The sequence below is a fragment of the Ahaetulla prasina genome, chromosome 7 (assembly GCF_028640845.1).
Source record: "Ahaetulla prasina isolate Xishuangbanna chromosome 7, ASM2864084v1, whole genome shotgun sequence".
Classification (NCBI taxonomy): Eukaryota; Metazoa; Chordata; class Lepidosauria; order Squamata; family Colubridae; genus Ahaetulla; species Ahaetulla prasina.
The window spans coordinates 74,683,166-74,698,986 of record NC_080545.1 but is presented as its reverse complement, the minus strand read 5'-3'; the positions used below and the strand labels follow the sequence as shown (position 1 = coordinate 74,698,986).

At 39.3% G+C, this 15,821-nt stretch overlaps 1 protein-coding gene across 2 annotated transcripts in view; it reads left to right on the top strand.

The window, feature by feature from the left end:
* CHST11 (carbohydrate sulfotransferase 11) overlaps positions 1-15,821 on the top strand; it is a 213,236-nt gene that overhangs the window by 82,048 nt on the left and 115,367 nt on the right. For both annotated transcript variants that reach the window (XM_058190995.1, XM_058190994.1), the window contains exon 2: positions 9,589-9,674. In XM_058190995.1, coding sequence (XP_058046978.1) covers positions 9,589-9,674 — 86 coding nt within the window. The remainder of the gene's footprint in view (positions 1-9,588; positions 9,675-15,821) is intronic.

Genomic DNA, 15,821 nt, shown 5'->3' with positions numbered 1-15,821 from the left:
AGCAAGAAAAGGGCATGCAATTCGTTTAAACAGCTTTTATAAACACAACCCATTTCAAGCGATCTCTTTGTTGATGAGGTTAGGGTTTTACAGGTGTTTCTATATAGCCAAGGGAGACTGAAAATAAGAGCAATTGGAAGCATCTCAGAACATTTAGCCTACTTCTGACTCTTAATCTCATCTTGTTTTATTGTGTTATTTCTTCTCGTTCAGTGGCAGGGCATTTTGTGGCCTCTAAATATTGCTGAATTGCAATGCACAGCAGTCTAGCCACCTGCACCAGTGGTGAGGGATGCTATGGACGTTGGCAAAATCAAGGAGGAACTGGTTCTTTCTCTTTCAAAAAAATAAAAAAAAACCCACCCAAAAGATAAACTGTTGCTAAAAAGCTAGGTTAAAAGCAAATAAACAAAACAAAACAAAACAAAACAAAACATCAAGCAATACAAATTGCAGATGAAATTCATAGTTAAATGCTTAAAATTAACTATGAATTCATAGTTAAAAGAGAAAAGCATATGTGAAAGACAAAATGTGTGTAATTTAGGTTTATCACATGGAACACTTAATTTTTTTAAAAAAATAGTGTGTTGAATAAGCCGTACTATCATGGTTCTCATTTAAATGTTGTACATAGACCAATTAATCCACTTTATGGCTTAGTATTATGTGTGAGCCCAGATATTGTCACTATAGTTACATGATATGCAGAGTTATGACTTGGCTGTCTGAACTTGGAAACATGGTTACTTCAAGCTTAAATGAGAAGCTATTAAACACACTTGATAGTTGATTAGTCTTCTTAAACAATATGTCTTAGCATGTCATTCAAAACTGAACTAATAATTAGCTGATATTTAAGCACCCATAATAATAATGATGATGATGATGATGATGATGATGATGATGATGATAATATAAGGGCTGAAACACTGAGCTTGTCGATCGAAAGGTCGGCAGTTCAGCAGTTCAATTCCCTAGCGCAACGTAACAGAGTGAGCTCCCATTACTTGTCCCAGCTTCTGCCAACCTAGCAGTTCGAAAGCACATAAAAAAGGTAAGGAGAAAAATAGGGACCACCTTTGGTGGGAAGGTAACAGCGTTCTGTGCGCCTTTGGCATTTAGTTATGATGGCCACATGACCACGGAGATGTCTTCGGACAGCGCTGGCTCTTCGGCTTTGAAATGGAGATAAGCACCGCCCCCTAGAGTTCGGAATGACTAGCACATAAGTGCAAGGGGAACCTTTACCTTTATCTTTAAGCATCCATTAGTTCTTCAGGATACAGTAACAGAAGAGACAAAAAAAAAATCAAATGCTGTGTCTCCTCCTTGGCTGTGCAGTCTCAAGCTTGTTACAATCTGTTTCCTATTATAGAATATCATAATTTAACTTCTGTGTGTGAAAACAGATTTCTGTTTCATGTACTGCTGTTTCTTCCCCTTTATTAGACCTCTGACATAATAAACTACACTAGACTTGATTATCACAGATGTAATATTTTATTTCTTTTACTTTTAAAATCTGACACAAATCTGCCGGCTTTTAGTACAACCTTAATGATCTGTTTCTGTGCCTGAACCTAGAGCTCTGGATTTGTAACAGAGCCTGTTTCCTGGTTGTGTGAATGTCTGTCTATTTTTACTGGATGTTCTAATTCATCGTATATGTATTGGTTTTGATTTCCTACAAGTAGCTTTTAACTTATGACCACAACTGAGTCCAAAATTTTGTTGCTAAGTGAGACATTTATTAAATGAATTTTGCTCCATTTTACGACCTTTTTTGCCACACTTGTTAAGTGAATCACTATAGTTGTAAATAACATGGTTGTTAAGTGAACCAGGCTTTCCCACTGACTTTGCTCATCAGAAGGTTGCAAAAGGTGATCACATGAACCTTGGAACACAGTCATAAGTATGAACCAGTTGCCAAGCATCTGAATTTTGATCACATGATCTTGGGGATGCTACAAAGGTTGTAACTATGAAACATGGTCGTAAGTCACTTTTTTCAGTGCTGTTCTAACTTTGAACGGTCACTAAATGAAGTGTTGTAAGTCGAGGACTACCTGTATTTAATATTGTTAGCTGCCCCACATTGTGTCTTTAAGATAGACAGCAATAAAAAATCAAATCAATCAGTGTGTGGCTGAATATTTAATTGTACTATGGGGTCGTTTTTTGAACTTGGTTGTTTCCATGCAGAAGTTTACTGATATTCAGTTCTTTACTGAATTAGGTAACAACAGTGCTTATAGGGTGAGGGGGCTTGCTCTCATTTTATATACATTTTATATATGTGATGTTACATCAGCCGTGCTAACAGCGAGTTGGTTTTGTTCTCATTTTATACAAATATGCATATAAAATGAGACCAAACCCCATTTCCTATTACCCCTGCTGATGCTATTTAGTTTGATAATGAAACCTCTACTTGAAAACATCCAAGATCAGAGAGCATCAAGGACCCCCGGTTCAACCCTGATTACAAATATTCTCTTCTAATTGTGCTATAATATTGGAAACAATTTGATCAGTCTTGGGCAGGGGTGAAATGCTACCGGTTTGGACCAGTTTGGCTGAACTGGTAGCGATGGCGGCGGATGGTTCGGAGAACCAGTAGTGACAGCAGTGCGAGACTCTGCCCACCCACCCGGTTGTCGTTACTTCCTGGTTTTAACCAGGAAGCAACCTGTTTTTACCCTCTGTGCATACACAGAAGGGTTTGTGCATGCATAGAGGGTCCGTGTGCACATGTGACATGTGCATGCGGCGTGTGCACTTCTAAACCTATAGGGAAGGTAAGTAGATTTCACCCCTGGTCTGGAGGAGCGGGAACCCTCAAAAATCATTGGGCAGCAGTAGCACAGTGTGTGCTGCTTCTGAAACCAACACATTGTTCAGAAAATCCAACCCTCCTTTCCGTTTATCATTCACCTTATTGACCTCAGTGGTTTACAACTGTGCTGTCAAAGAGCCTGCATTTCTTATAATGACTCAGTCCAGCCATTCAGAAGTCATTATCCTCATGTGACAAGGGAATAAGATCACAGAAGGGTCAAACTGATTCACAGGAAAAAAAAGGACTATGTCCTATGCTACTGTAAACATCTCCCAGAATCTTGGCACATGATCTGTCTTTTGGATGTGTTTGGTTGATGATTTTAGTTTTGCCTGGTTGTTTAATGATCCAATTAATCTTGTCTTTTTTTGCAGCACAATTTCATTCTGAGTTACATGGGTACATAAGTTATTCATTTATTTAAAGAATTTATATGTCATCTGCTCCCTTAATGGTGCTATGTGGCATGTAAGATACTATAAAAAACATAATTAATGTCCATTTAAAAATGTAATGATCAAAATACACAAATGTTCAAATGCTGGCATTTTAAAGCCTTGGGAACGTAAACAAATATTGAGATGCTTTTTATGCTTCAATTGCAGTGACATTTTAATCTGTGATATGGATCTTGCCAAGGAGAAAACTGAATTCATTAATATAAAATACTGTATACCAGTGGTGGAATTCAATTCTTTTTATTACTGGTTCTGTGGGCATTGCTTGGTGGGCATGGTGTGGCTTGGTGGGCCTGGCAGGGGAAGGATACTGCAAAATCCCCATTCTCTCCCCACTCATGGGGGAAGGATATTGGAAAATCTCCATTCCCATCCCACTCTGGGGGCAGCCAGAGGTGGTATTTGCCGGTTCTCTGAACTACTCAAAATTATCACTACCGTTTCTCCAGAACCTGTTAGAAACTGCTGAATAGCACCCCTACCCATAATAGGACCACAAACCCACTGATGTCCCAATATCAGATGTGGGAAGTATGCAATTCCATAACTGCCTTGATCCTTAGACTTGTAGAGCTTTATATTATGAGTACCTTGAACTGGGTTGCAAAGTCAGCCAACAACCAAGAAAATAGTTTCAGGATTAAAATAGTATGGAACCCAAGGAAGCCTTCTGAAGTACTCATCATACCATATTCTAGAAGAGCTGTAATTTCTAGAGAGTTTTGGCAGGTCACACAATGAAGAGCACATTGCAATAGTCAGCCATGAGATTGTCAACAGATGAGTCACTGAAAACAGGTCTTGCTTCTGCAAGTAAAAGGTTGACAAAAAACCTCTCTTTTTTCCACTAATATTATGTGACTGTCCAGCATCAGCACTAGAACGATACCCTGATGGCAGAGTTGCTCCAGAAAGAATTTAATCCCACCCAGAAAGCACTCATGATCAACATCTTAAAGGGTTTGGAAAAGCACCCATGTAACCATCTCTGTCAATTCACTCAGGTATTTGCCAGGTATAGCAACATAATTCCTGTGTTCATCTGTCCATTCAGAACAAGATGCATACTGTTTAAATGGGCAAATACACCTGTATATTCTTCAAGGCAACTAAAATGATGTTGGTGAACATTTTCACTAAATGAAGTACATTTTATATTTTACTTTTATATAAATAAGATTTTAATCTTTCAAAATCAACAGAAAGACTGATTTAATTCTTAAAAATGCAACCCACTAGACAGATAGTTTGTAATACATTCCTATCATAAATACTCCAGACAGAGAATAAACAGAGTCTAGGACTCTACATCTAGGTTAACAGAACTCAAAGTCTTTCTAGCCACAGAATTGTAGGGCTAAATGAATCATATGGGCAAATGATGCATGGGAAGGTAGTTATGAGGGAAGTAGGAGGTTAAGGGAGGGAGCAATTCAAGAATTTGTGTTTGAAGGATAAAGCATTCAAATGAGAATCAGAAGATGAAATAATATTGGTCTCCTGAATCCCCTGATCCTAGTCAAAATTATAGTTGCAATAGCATTCCCAAGCATCTGTCATTGTGACATTATAGTACTGCAGAGGTCAAGCCAGCATCAAGATACTTTGCACTCCAGAAAATAAGCCACTTGGATTCTAGTATAGAATCCTATATGAATTCTACCTTACAGTTGCCGTGTTACTGCAAAATTAGATATACACACATTGCTTGCATTCACATACATTTAACTCAGTTTTAAAACTACACACCACTAAGCCATAATGGGTGGGTTCTCAGTTCATGTTAAATCAGAGACAAATTGCTTGTACTCCAAAATGGTGACCCACTTAAAAACATTGATCCACTCTAAGGGATTAGCCCACATATTGACTGGAGTGAATGGATATTGTCATGCAATAAAATTTGTAGGGAAGTAGATCAGGGAAAATTTCAGTAATCAAGTTTTGGAGATTCAGGTATCTGCTTCTAAGAAATTGGTGGCCATGGAAATAAGAACTGTACAAGACTTCCACTGCTTGACATAAAGTCCTTTAGCTTCCTCCAAACTAGGGATATTACCTTTAACTGGCAAGTGCTTTTATTCCCAATAGGTACTGGGCTGAAAAAAAGAAGGATGCTAGGGTTGAATGTGAATAGAATAGAATAGAACAGAACAGAACAGAACAGAACAGAACAGAACAGAACAGAACAGAACAGAACAGAATAGAATAGAACAGAATAGAATAAACAGAGTTGGAAGGGACCTTGCCTAACCCTTGCTTTGGCAGGAAACCCAGTAGCATTTCAGACAAATGGTTATCCAATCCCTTCTTAAAAACTTCCAGTGTTGGAGAATTCACAACTTCTGGATGCAAGTTGTTCCATTGGTTAATTGTTCTGTCAGGAAATCTCTTCTTAGTTCTAGATTGCTTCTCTCCTTGATTAGTTTCCACGCATTGCTTCTTGTCCTGCCCTCAGATGCTTTGTAGAATAGCTTGACTCTTCTTTGTGGCAACCCCTGACATATCGGAACAACAGTCCTTCCTTTCATTAAACTAGATATACCCAATTCCAGCAACTGTTCCTTATATATTTTAGCCTCCAGTCCCCTAATCATCTTTGTTGTTCTTCTCTTTCTGGAGTCTCCACATCTTTTTTACATTGTGGCAACCAAAACAAGGGAGGCTTATGCTTAATATGTGCACTATCACCCATGCCTGGGGGATATTGCTTCAGAAACTGATTAAAAACCTATTGGGACAAAAATTTTCACAAGCAAACACAATGGAAAGTAAAGTCATTCAAGGTGTCTCCATTTTTTAAAAAAGACTAACTTAAAAAGGTTAGTGATGGTCCAGCCTTTTAGACCATCACTACCAGGAAAAGTGACCTTCACTGCAATCACTCACAAAACTGCAGAAAGCTTGATTTAATAAGCCACCCTTTGCAGTAGATGAAGTGAATCAAATGTATATTCAAATATATTCCCCCCCAGTGCTGAACAAATTGAATCCATCCAAAACTGTGTGTATGAATTAAAAATATGTTATTTTTACATAATCCATTTGTATCTATTTATGGCACTTCTGTACATTTATGTCATTTGATTTGTTCATCAGCCTGAAACAAGCCAGAATAGAGGCAATTTGCAAAAATTTGCATTATGAGGTCATTGCAAGGATTACTTCAATTGACATAAATGATATTTATAGCAGTATAGTGAAAAGTTAACATTTTTTGAAATTGAAAAGTAAAATCAGAGCTCACAAAGCAATTTCTCAGTATCTATATATTTTAATGATGTAAATTGAAATTAAGACAATATAAACAATATAAATAAAGTAACGTTACTAGAAAAAGAAAAAAAGCCCATAGTATTGGTCTTGCTATTTACACCGAAATCTCAAAAATAGGAGCATTCGTATTTCCGTGAAAACACAAAAATAATACAAGTATGGTACATTTTAAAGGTCAGTCTATTATTTCTAACTTTGGTAGAAAATTCTGTTCTGCCCTTTAACTAACAGATATTTTCATGCCATTCTGCTTTTGTCTGATCTGCCAAAGACTTTTTGACAAACTCCCTGCATAAATGTTCCTATTTGCTCACTTGACTTCACAAGGTGGAAAGCTGGGTTGACCTTGTGCTCTATTTTTCAGCAGTATTTGCTGGTTAATATGTGAACGTCAGTACAAAACGCCTGCAGGAGGACACCATGTCCCTTGGGTTTTGAGAATTTGGGAAGAGTTTTGATCTTTGCAGGTGGTTAGCAATAGCAGTAGCACTTGGGCTTATATACAGCTTCCTAGTGCTTTACAGCCCTCTGTAAGAGGCTTGCAGAGTCAACAATCTGAGTCCTCATTTTACCGACCTTGGGAGGATAAAAGGCTGATTCAACCTTGAGCCGGTCAGGATTGAACTCCTGGCAGTTGGCAGAATTAACCTGCAATACTGCATTCTAACCACTGTGCCACCACGGCTTTGATAAGAGTTTGGGAGTGCTAGTGAGAGAGAAAGTTAGGAACAAACGGAGCAGATGGAATAAGAAGGCTGAGGATGGGTTTCTTGCCTAAGGCAAGTAGCATTATTGAGTCTGAGAAATGATGGTTCTTGTTGGTGCTAATACTGAACTTCTCAGAGTGCAAGAACTGAAATGTAGCTATATGATAGCTCGTCAGGGTACACCAAGTCAGGAAACAAAGACCAAGAGAAATAATATAGCTTAATTTATTGATGTAGGCTGATAGGATTTCTCCTTCCTACACTCTTATAGGAGACTCAAACCCTCCCTCAAGGAGACCCAGTGTGAGGCATTTTTGAATTTCTTTTTCACACTTTCTTGTTTTCCCAGGCTAAGTTCAAGTTTCCCACATATTTTTTTTCATGGCCATGTACATCTCCCCTCTACAGCTCTGAATTCCCCACAGGAATCCAATTATCTTTCTTTAAATAGTGAGATTTTTATATATAATTTAATTCACAAATTCATTCATGCTTGCACAGTTCTGGAGTAGGCAGAATTGCCTCTCTTTATTTAAAAAAGTTCAGTTTCACTCTTATCTTCATGGAACAGCAATATCTGGAAGTGAAGTGATGAGCATCAAAATCATTGCCAGTCTACTGCTCTACTTGGAATATGTAGTACAGCGTTTAAAATGGAGGATTATTTCCCTGAAAACCTTGCAACAGTAGTTACAAGATACTGTATGAGGAACATTTTCCAGTAGAAGCCTGCCAATTATTGGTAGCAATGTTTAGGTAATTCATTTTTAAGTAAGCAAAAAGGAGGAGAAGGTTTTTAGGAAGTGGAAGTAAATCATTATTAGAGGTCCACTGTTAAAAAAATAAGCAAAGTTTTACTGATATTGTGCTATATAACAATTATAAATCATCCAGAGTCCTACGCTGCTGTTGCTAAGAGACACATTTCTCAGTATCCAAGTTTCCATCTTCCTGTGATTTGTAAACATTGTTGTAGTAACTGTCCTTGCTAACAGTAGAAAACCCCGCAGTTTGATATCATCAAAATGTCCATTCCAGGACAAATTTTGCAGTTGGCAGGAATCTGAGGGAATTAGTTTTACTCAGCCCTAACTGACATGAGAGATCCTTAACTTGGAAAGGTGGCGCTTTATACTGACTGAAGCTAGAAGCTTCAAGTGGTTCCCTATAGAAGAACATTTTTATTCCAAGTTGCCGTATTTGTGCCTGATAAAGATTAGTGATTATTACCTTTCATGTGTTCTAATTTTAAGTAATTGCTCCAATTAACTATTTGATTAAACAGTTAATTAAAATTATAGCACATGGTAATATCCATTCATTTGAGCTGTGGAGGAAAATGGAAACATATAGCATTGATTAAGTGTTTGGATTTTATTGAGAGCTTGCAGGTACACATTTGATAATTAAATAAGCATGTATAATTACTTGTTTATTGAAGCCACTCAAGAGCCTACCAAGTTGTGGTACACTTCTCTGCGAAGAAGGAAAACTCACATGTTGTTACTGAAAAATACCTTTTTAAAAATATTGCGATTTGAAATTAAGATTTATTTTTTAAATGTTTGAAACCCAGATGTGGATATTCTATCTCACATTTGCAGAGTCTCTCCAGTTTTTTATACAGATTTTAATTTGATAAAGAATAAACTTGCCTCAATTTATTTAAGATATTTCCTTAGATTCTGTTTTCAGGCATATATCACAGAACTAATGGTAATCACTTTATGGTGCACAGAGGCACATACATACTGACTTCCCCTTTGCTTTCTGCCACAATATGAAACCTTAGTACCAGGGTTGGGATTCAGCGTATTTGGTACGGTTTGGACAAGCCGGTGGCTCCAAAAATCAGCTGAGAGTAAACCGGTTCGCTCTGACAATCATCTGGGCCCGCCTGCCCCTGCGCTTTACCTACCTTTATTTCGTTCATTTGAAGCCCAGCTGATAGGCGCGGCAGAGCGGATTGCCGTGCCTCAGCTGTTTTCAGTGCTTTTAACACTGCTTTTAATGGTGTTTTGTAACAGAGTGTGCACACATGCACAGCACGCGATGAGCGCACATGTGAGCAAAGCGGGTATGTGCAGGTGAAGCACTTGCTCAGCGAACCAGTTGTTACACCAGTTGAATCCCATCACTACTTAGTACACTATGTCTAAAGACAGACCAGCCTTGGGGATGGAAGTTTGCTGGTGACTAAAAGCACCACTAGAGGTGGAATATGCTGTACTTAATTCTTTGATGTATGCTTTGAATCTATGTTAGCATTTTTTTCCACTAATTTCAGTTTATTTTCTATCAGTAATACGTAGGAATAGCTTCGGGATGGACATCTGCTGCCGAAAAGGATCAAGAAGCCCATTACAAGAACTCTACAACCCAACGCAGGTGAGTTCCCTCCAGTCATTCTGGAGACACTGTTCTTATACAAAGAATCTTCTATAGTACTATACTTCTACTACAACTGAGCCGTGGTGGCGCAGTGGTTAGAGTGCAGTACTGCAGGCTACTTCTGCTGACTGCCGGCTGACTGCAATTTAGCAGTTCAAATCTTACCAGGCTCAAGGTTGACTCAGCCTTCCATCCTTCCAAGGTGGGTAAAATGAGGACCCAAATTGTTGGGGGCAATATGCTGACTTTGTAAACCGCTTAGAGAGTGGTGTAAAGCACTGTAAAGCGGTACATAAGTCTAAGTGCTATTGCTAAGTAGTGAAGTGCATTAAGATGCCAAAAAAAAGGATGCCCTACCTTTGCTTATCTGAGAGTGTACGTGAGTCCTTGTAGTGACAACACCTGCAGCACCTTTGTTTTCTTAATTGTTTGGGAGGAACTTCTGATGGTGAAAATGAAGATATAGAGGGAGAGAGTAAAAAACCTCATCCTGGTGCTAACTGAAACCTGTTCCAGAGGGGGAAAATGAAACCTCTTGTATGTAAAGGAACAATGTTTGTACATGTCAACTTGCGAAGCTTTCCTAACCTTCTCCCGAGTTGCCATAGGCAGGGGGATGGGAATCACATCTCATACCTGCATCAAGGAATTCACACCTCAGTCAAAAAAGACACAGCCTAGCTGGTTGAAGTCAAGGCCATCTTGACGGAGACCCGCAACAGCTGGAGGGAGTGACTTCTGTGACCTGAGAAATTGCTTCATTGGGGAATGTGACTGGTGACACACTCTGGGGGGGAGGGGGAAACAGGGTCAGAACAGGGATAGGTTTCAAAATTTTTAGCAAGGGGTTCTCTGCCTGGTTGCTGTGTGGGTGTGGCCATGGTGGGCATGGCCTAGTTGGCCTCCTGCATCATGGTGGGGGGTGCTTTTTGCCCTCCCTGGGCTCCAGAGGCTTTTCTTGAGCCTCCAGGAGGGCGAAAACAACCCCCCAGGCTCCAGAGGCCCTCTGGAGGCTGGAAACAGGCCCATTTCCGGCCTTCCCAAGCTTCTGGTAGGCCCGTTTTTCACCCTCCCCAAGCCTCCATGTGGGCCCTGTACTTACCTGCATTCAAAATGGGCCGCGTGGAGACTCCTGGGAAGGGCGGGGTGGTGTGGATGGGGCTAGCCAGGAGTGGGATTTGGGGGATCTCTGAATTGCACAGAATCTGAGGTTTTCCCGAACTGTTGCAAACCCCCAGCCGTCCACCCCTGGGTCAGAGGCAAGGTATGAATTGAGTGAAGCAAGAGCTGGCTTCACCTAGGTAGTGCCGACATGACGCTCCTAATAAACAACTGGATTTTTCTTGCTAAATGGCTTGAGACTCTCTATTTTATTAGGGCATTGGTCGCAACACTGACAGTGCACTTTAACAGCTAACACACTATGTTTCATTTTAAAGCTTTTGTAGATCACAATTCACTTCATTGGATGTTTGGAATATCGTCTTGAGAAAGGAGTATTGTAAACATAGTGTATATTGCATTTCGCCCTGTTATTTGTGGGAGAGAGGAGGAGGGAATTGTAAAAAGAAAGGTATTAAAAAGTAGTGAAATTTATTATAACCGTAAACAAAAGAGGTAGTTAAGATTTGGCAGATATTCTACACCAATCAGCTGGTTAAAACTTTTATTGTAATTGAACAAGATTTCTGTATGTTCTTATTTACATATGTACTCAATTATTTCAGGTATTAGAAAAAAAATACAATCCCAATTTTCTGTTGCATCTTGGAAAAGAAAGTACTTTTAGGGATTACAAGTATTTTAGGAAGTAGATGATTTGGGAAACCTTCCTCTTCTTTAACATACTAATCTAGATTAGACATCTACAAAGCACCCATTGGTTTGGCAATAAAGCTTATGTGCCAACAATTAAACATATATTGCCCCTTTACTTAATAAATAATACCCATAGCAAGATTCTGTTATTGTAACCTTAAAATAAGGGTAGTTTAGAACTCATGATTGGGGCTTCTGGTCTGGACTTTCTCAAAGGGCTGACATCAACCTTGCAAATCTGAAGATACATTTCTTGCCCCTTTCCTTTACAGTCCAAAAAACTGGGGATGATTCCTTCTGAGATACAGGTAAACCAGGGATGAAATCTAGCAGGTTCTGGAGAACCAGTAGCAGAAATTTTGAGCAGTTCAGAGAACCAGCAAATATCACCTCTGGCAGGCCCCAGAGTGGGGTGGGAATGGAGATTTTGCAGTATCCTTCCCCTGGAGTGGAGTGGGAATAGAGATTTTGCAGTATCCTTCCCCTGCCATGCCCACCAAGCCACACCATGTCCACCAAGCCACGCCCACAGAACCGGTAGTAAAAAAAATCGGATTTCACCACTGAGGTAATCCTCGGCTTATGACCACAAGTGAGCCCAGAATTTATGGTGCTAAGTGAGAAATTTGTTAAGTGAGTTTTGGCCCATTTTACAACTTTTCTTGCCACATTTGCTAAGCGAACCGTTGCAGTTGTTAAGTTAGTAATCTGGTTGTTAAGTGAATCTGGGTTCCCTGTTGTCTTTGCTTGTCAGGAGGTCACAAAAGGGGATCAGGTGACCTTGGGACACCATGACCGTCATAAATATGAACCAGTTGTCAAGCATCCGAGTGTAAATCACGGGACCATGGGGATGCTGCAACAGTCATAAGTGTGAAAAATGATATTAAGTAACTTTTTTTCAGTTCCCTTGTAACTTCGAACAGTCGCTAAATGGACTGTTGTAAGTCGAGGACTACCTGTACCATGTTCTTTCTGAGGATTTTGATGCCTCTTATCTCACCATTGCTTAGTCTGTGATTCTTCCTCTTCCTCCTCATTTTCACACTGTTAACAGTATGGTTTAATATTAATCGATAGCAGGAACTCTAATCATATTTATTTGCATCAAGACTTGCTGATTGTACAGTATATTTATTAACAATGAACAACATTTTGTGAAAATTGGTCAGATATTAATGGAAGTGTCCTGTAATAAATCTCCTTCCTAGATTTAATAAGTCACTAAATGATTAACTTGGCTATAAATTGGGCTCACTTTCATTTTTAATAGAAGTGCTAGAAGTTGAAAGATGCATAATTACCATAATGTGGGAGTGTTGAAACTGTCAAGCATATTAATATAATGTCATTAAATGAGTCACAGTTTTACTTGAGATTGTATAAATTAGGGCAAGCCCTATGTATTGCTAACTGGAAGAGGTAAATAAAACTATCAACAGAAAGATAGTAAATCTGCCAAAGAGAAAATAGTAAAATCTATATAAAATCTGTATAATTTATCTACTTATTAAAATAAGATGGACTCTGGCTTACTGAATTTATACTATAAAATACAATACAAGATCAATTTTTAAAATTATCTATCTATCTATCTATCTATCATTTAAATATCAAAGATAATAACTAAACATAATTTAAGATTTACTGATTTACCATCAGTTTGTAATTAGGGTTTAAGACAACCAGTTTCTAAGCTATATATTATATCTACATAAGCAAAAACTAGCACTCTGAATTGCACTTGGAAAACTACTAGTAACTAGGCAGTCCCTGCAACAGCACCAGAGGTAGGTTTCAGCAGGTTCTGACCAGTTCTGGAGAACCGGTAGCAAAAATTTTGAGTAGTTCAGAGAACCGGTAGTAAAAATTCTGACTGGCCCGGCCCCCATCTATTCTCTGCCTCCCGAGTCCCAGCTGATAGGGAGGAAATGGGGATTTTACAGTATCCTTCCCCTGCCACACCCACCAAGCCACGCCCACCAAGCCATGCCACGCCCACCAAGCCACGCCCACAGAACCGGTAGTAAAAAAATTTGAAACCCACCACTGAACAACACTATAATATAGCAATATTCTGACTGAATAATGAGTATGCATATACCCCAATTTTCGGAACCAGCTGATCTTCATGGACAGCTCCATGAGTTATAGTAATCCAAACTAGAGATGATAAGGGCAAAGAATGGCCATCTTCATGCATCCTGTTCCAGATAAAGTCACAACTGGCACAGTAATGTCAGCTGTGCAGAAGCCTTCCTGCCAGTTTCCAGCTGCTTTCAAGCAGGAGGTGTGATTCTGGGAAGACCTCCAAATTGTGCTTCATTTCTTTCTGAACTGCAGTCCCATTAATAAACAAAGATGCAGCATTCCTGGAAGTCAGTCAGTCTGTGAATCAATAGCCATGTCATCTTGTTTGGGTTGAGTCTCAGCCAGTTTTTACCCATTCAGCCCCTGATAGCCTCCAGTTCCTAGATCGTGCCTTCTACTACATTTCTTCATGTAGAAGAAATGGGCTTCAGTTATATGTCTCCGGGCTAGAGATATATAACTGAATATTACCAGCACATTAATGATACCTCTATCTGAGCAGACAAGTAACTTCTCCCAGAACTTTCCTGATGAGAGTAATGAGGAAAGAGGAGTAATGAGGAAAATGAGAGTTTTTAGTGAGGGAAATATACTCTAACCTCTATGATTTACCATTTCTGGGTGTATTGGGAAGCCTACAGTATGTACTTGCTATTTTCCAGTTCCCATTGCTAAAAGTTATAAAATAGGATACAAGCATGAGACCATTCAATAGACCTGAATTTCATTAGAACCGATGAATGTAACTGTATCCTGCCCTTTTGTGGGTAAGCAGTGAGTCCAGTTTGAGAATACTATTCTCTTTCATTCCTTTCTAATTATGTTTTCTCCAAATATTCACCATTAGAATTCCTTCAGTGTCCTCCAACTGGGGGTGGTAAGTAGAGTCAATGTTTAAATAAGGCCAGAATTCTCATCGACCATGATTGAATGAGACTTTTTCACACATAGAGAATTGCCATCCATATACACTGGCATTTCTGTTCATGTTGGATTGAAGGAAGGGGAAGAGGTGGGGAGAGAGAGGAAGGGCAAGAAATGGAAAGACTCTGGAGAGCATTCAGCTACCTTTTTGGACAGCCTTTGTATATATAAATAGAGAGAGGGCACATGGCGGAGCAATATTCCAACAGTGCACTGTTGACATTCACGGTTTCTTTCAGAGGAGAGGAAAATAGCAAGAGAACAGCGGGCGGGAGAGGTGAAGTGAGGTGAGCATCAGTAATAGCCATCTTGAATGTCTCTCTCTCATCGCTTTCAGTTACACAGCTTGGAGCGGGTATTTAGGAATTGCACAGAGCGGGGCAGGAAAACTAGAGAAGTTGTTTCTTAATTTCTCATTAAGAATTATGCAGCTTCTGATGAAAGGACACCTTAGGAGCTTCTTTCTAGATTTTCTTACCTGATAAGACCCCTTTTGGCAGCACACATGTTATCGCTCTTGCAAGACATTTGGCAGACACTAACCCAAACAATTCTTATCTCTGTAGTCCTTGGTGCTCTCTGAGTTTGGTTGTTGGTGTGCAGTTGTTTCGTTACCCGTCTCGGTAATAAAATGTTTCTTCTCTGTTTCTTCTCACACTACTAACCAGAGCATACAAAACATTTGCTAGGCCAATTCTCGAATACAGCTCATCTGTCTGGAACCCACACTGCATATCGGGCATTAAATACAATTGAGCGCGTCCAGAAATATTTCACAAGAAGAGTCCTCCACTCCTCTGCTCACAACAAAATACCTTATGCCACCAGACTTGAAATTCTGGGTTTAGAAAATTTAGAACTTTGCTGTCTTTGGTCTGACCTGAGCATAGCTCATAAAATCATTTGCTACAATGTCCTACCTGTCAATGACTACTTCAGCTTCAATCACAACAATACACGAGCACACAATAGATACAAACTTAAAGTGAAGCACTCCAAACTTGATTGCAGAAAATATGACTTCAATAACAGAGTTGTTGATGCCTGGAATGCACTACCAGACTCTGTGGTCTCATCCCCAAATCCCCAAAACTTTAACCTTAGACTGTCTACTGTTGAACTCACCCCATTCCTAAGAGGTCTGTAAAGGGCGTGCATAAGAGCACCAGTGTGCCTACCGTCCCTGTCCTAATGTTCCCTTTAATTGTATTCATTTTATGTATTCAATTCATGTTCATACTTATATATATTATTTAATATGTACTCGACAAAATAAATGAATGAATGAATGAATGAATGAATGAATGAATG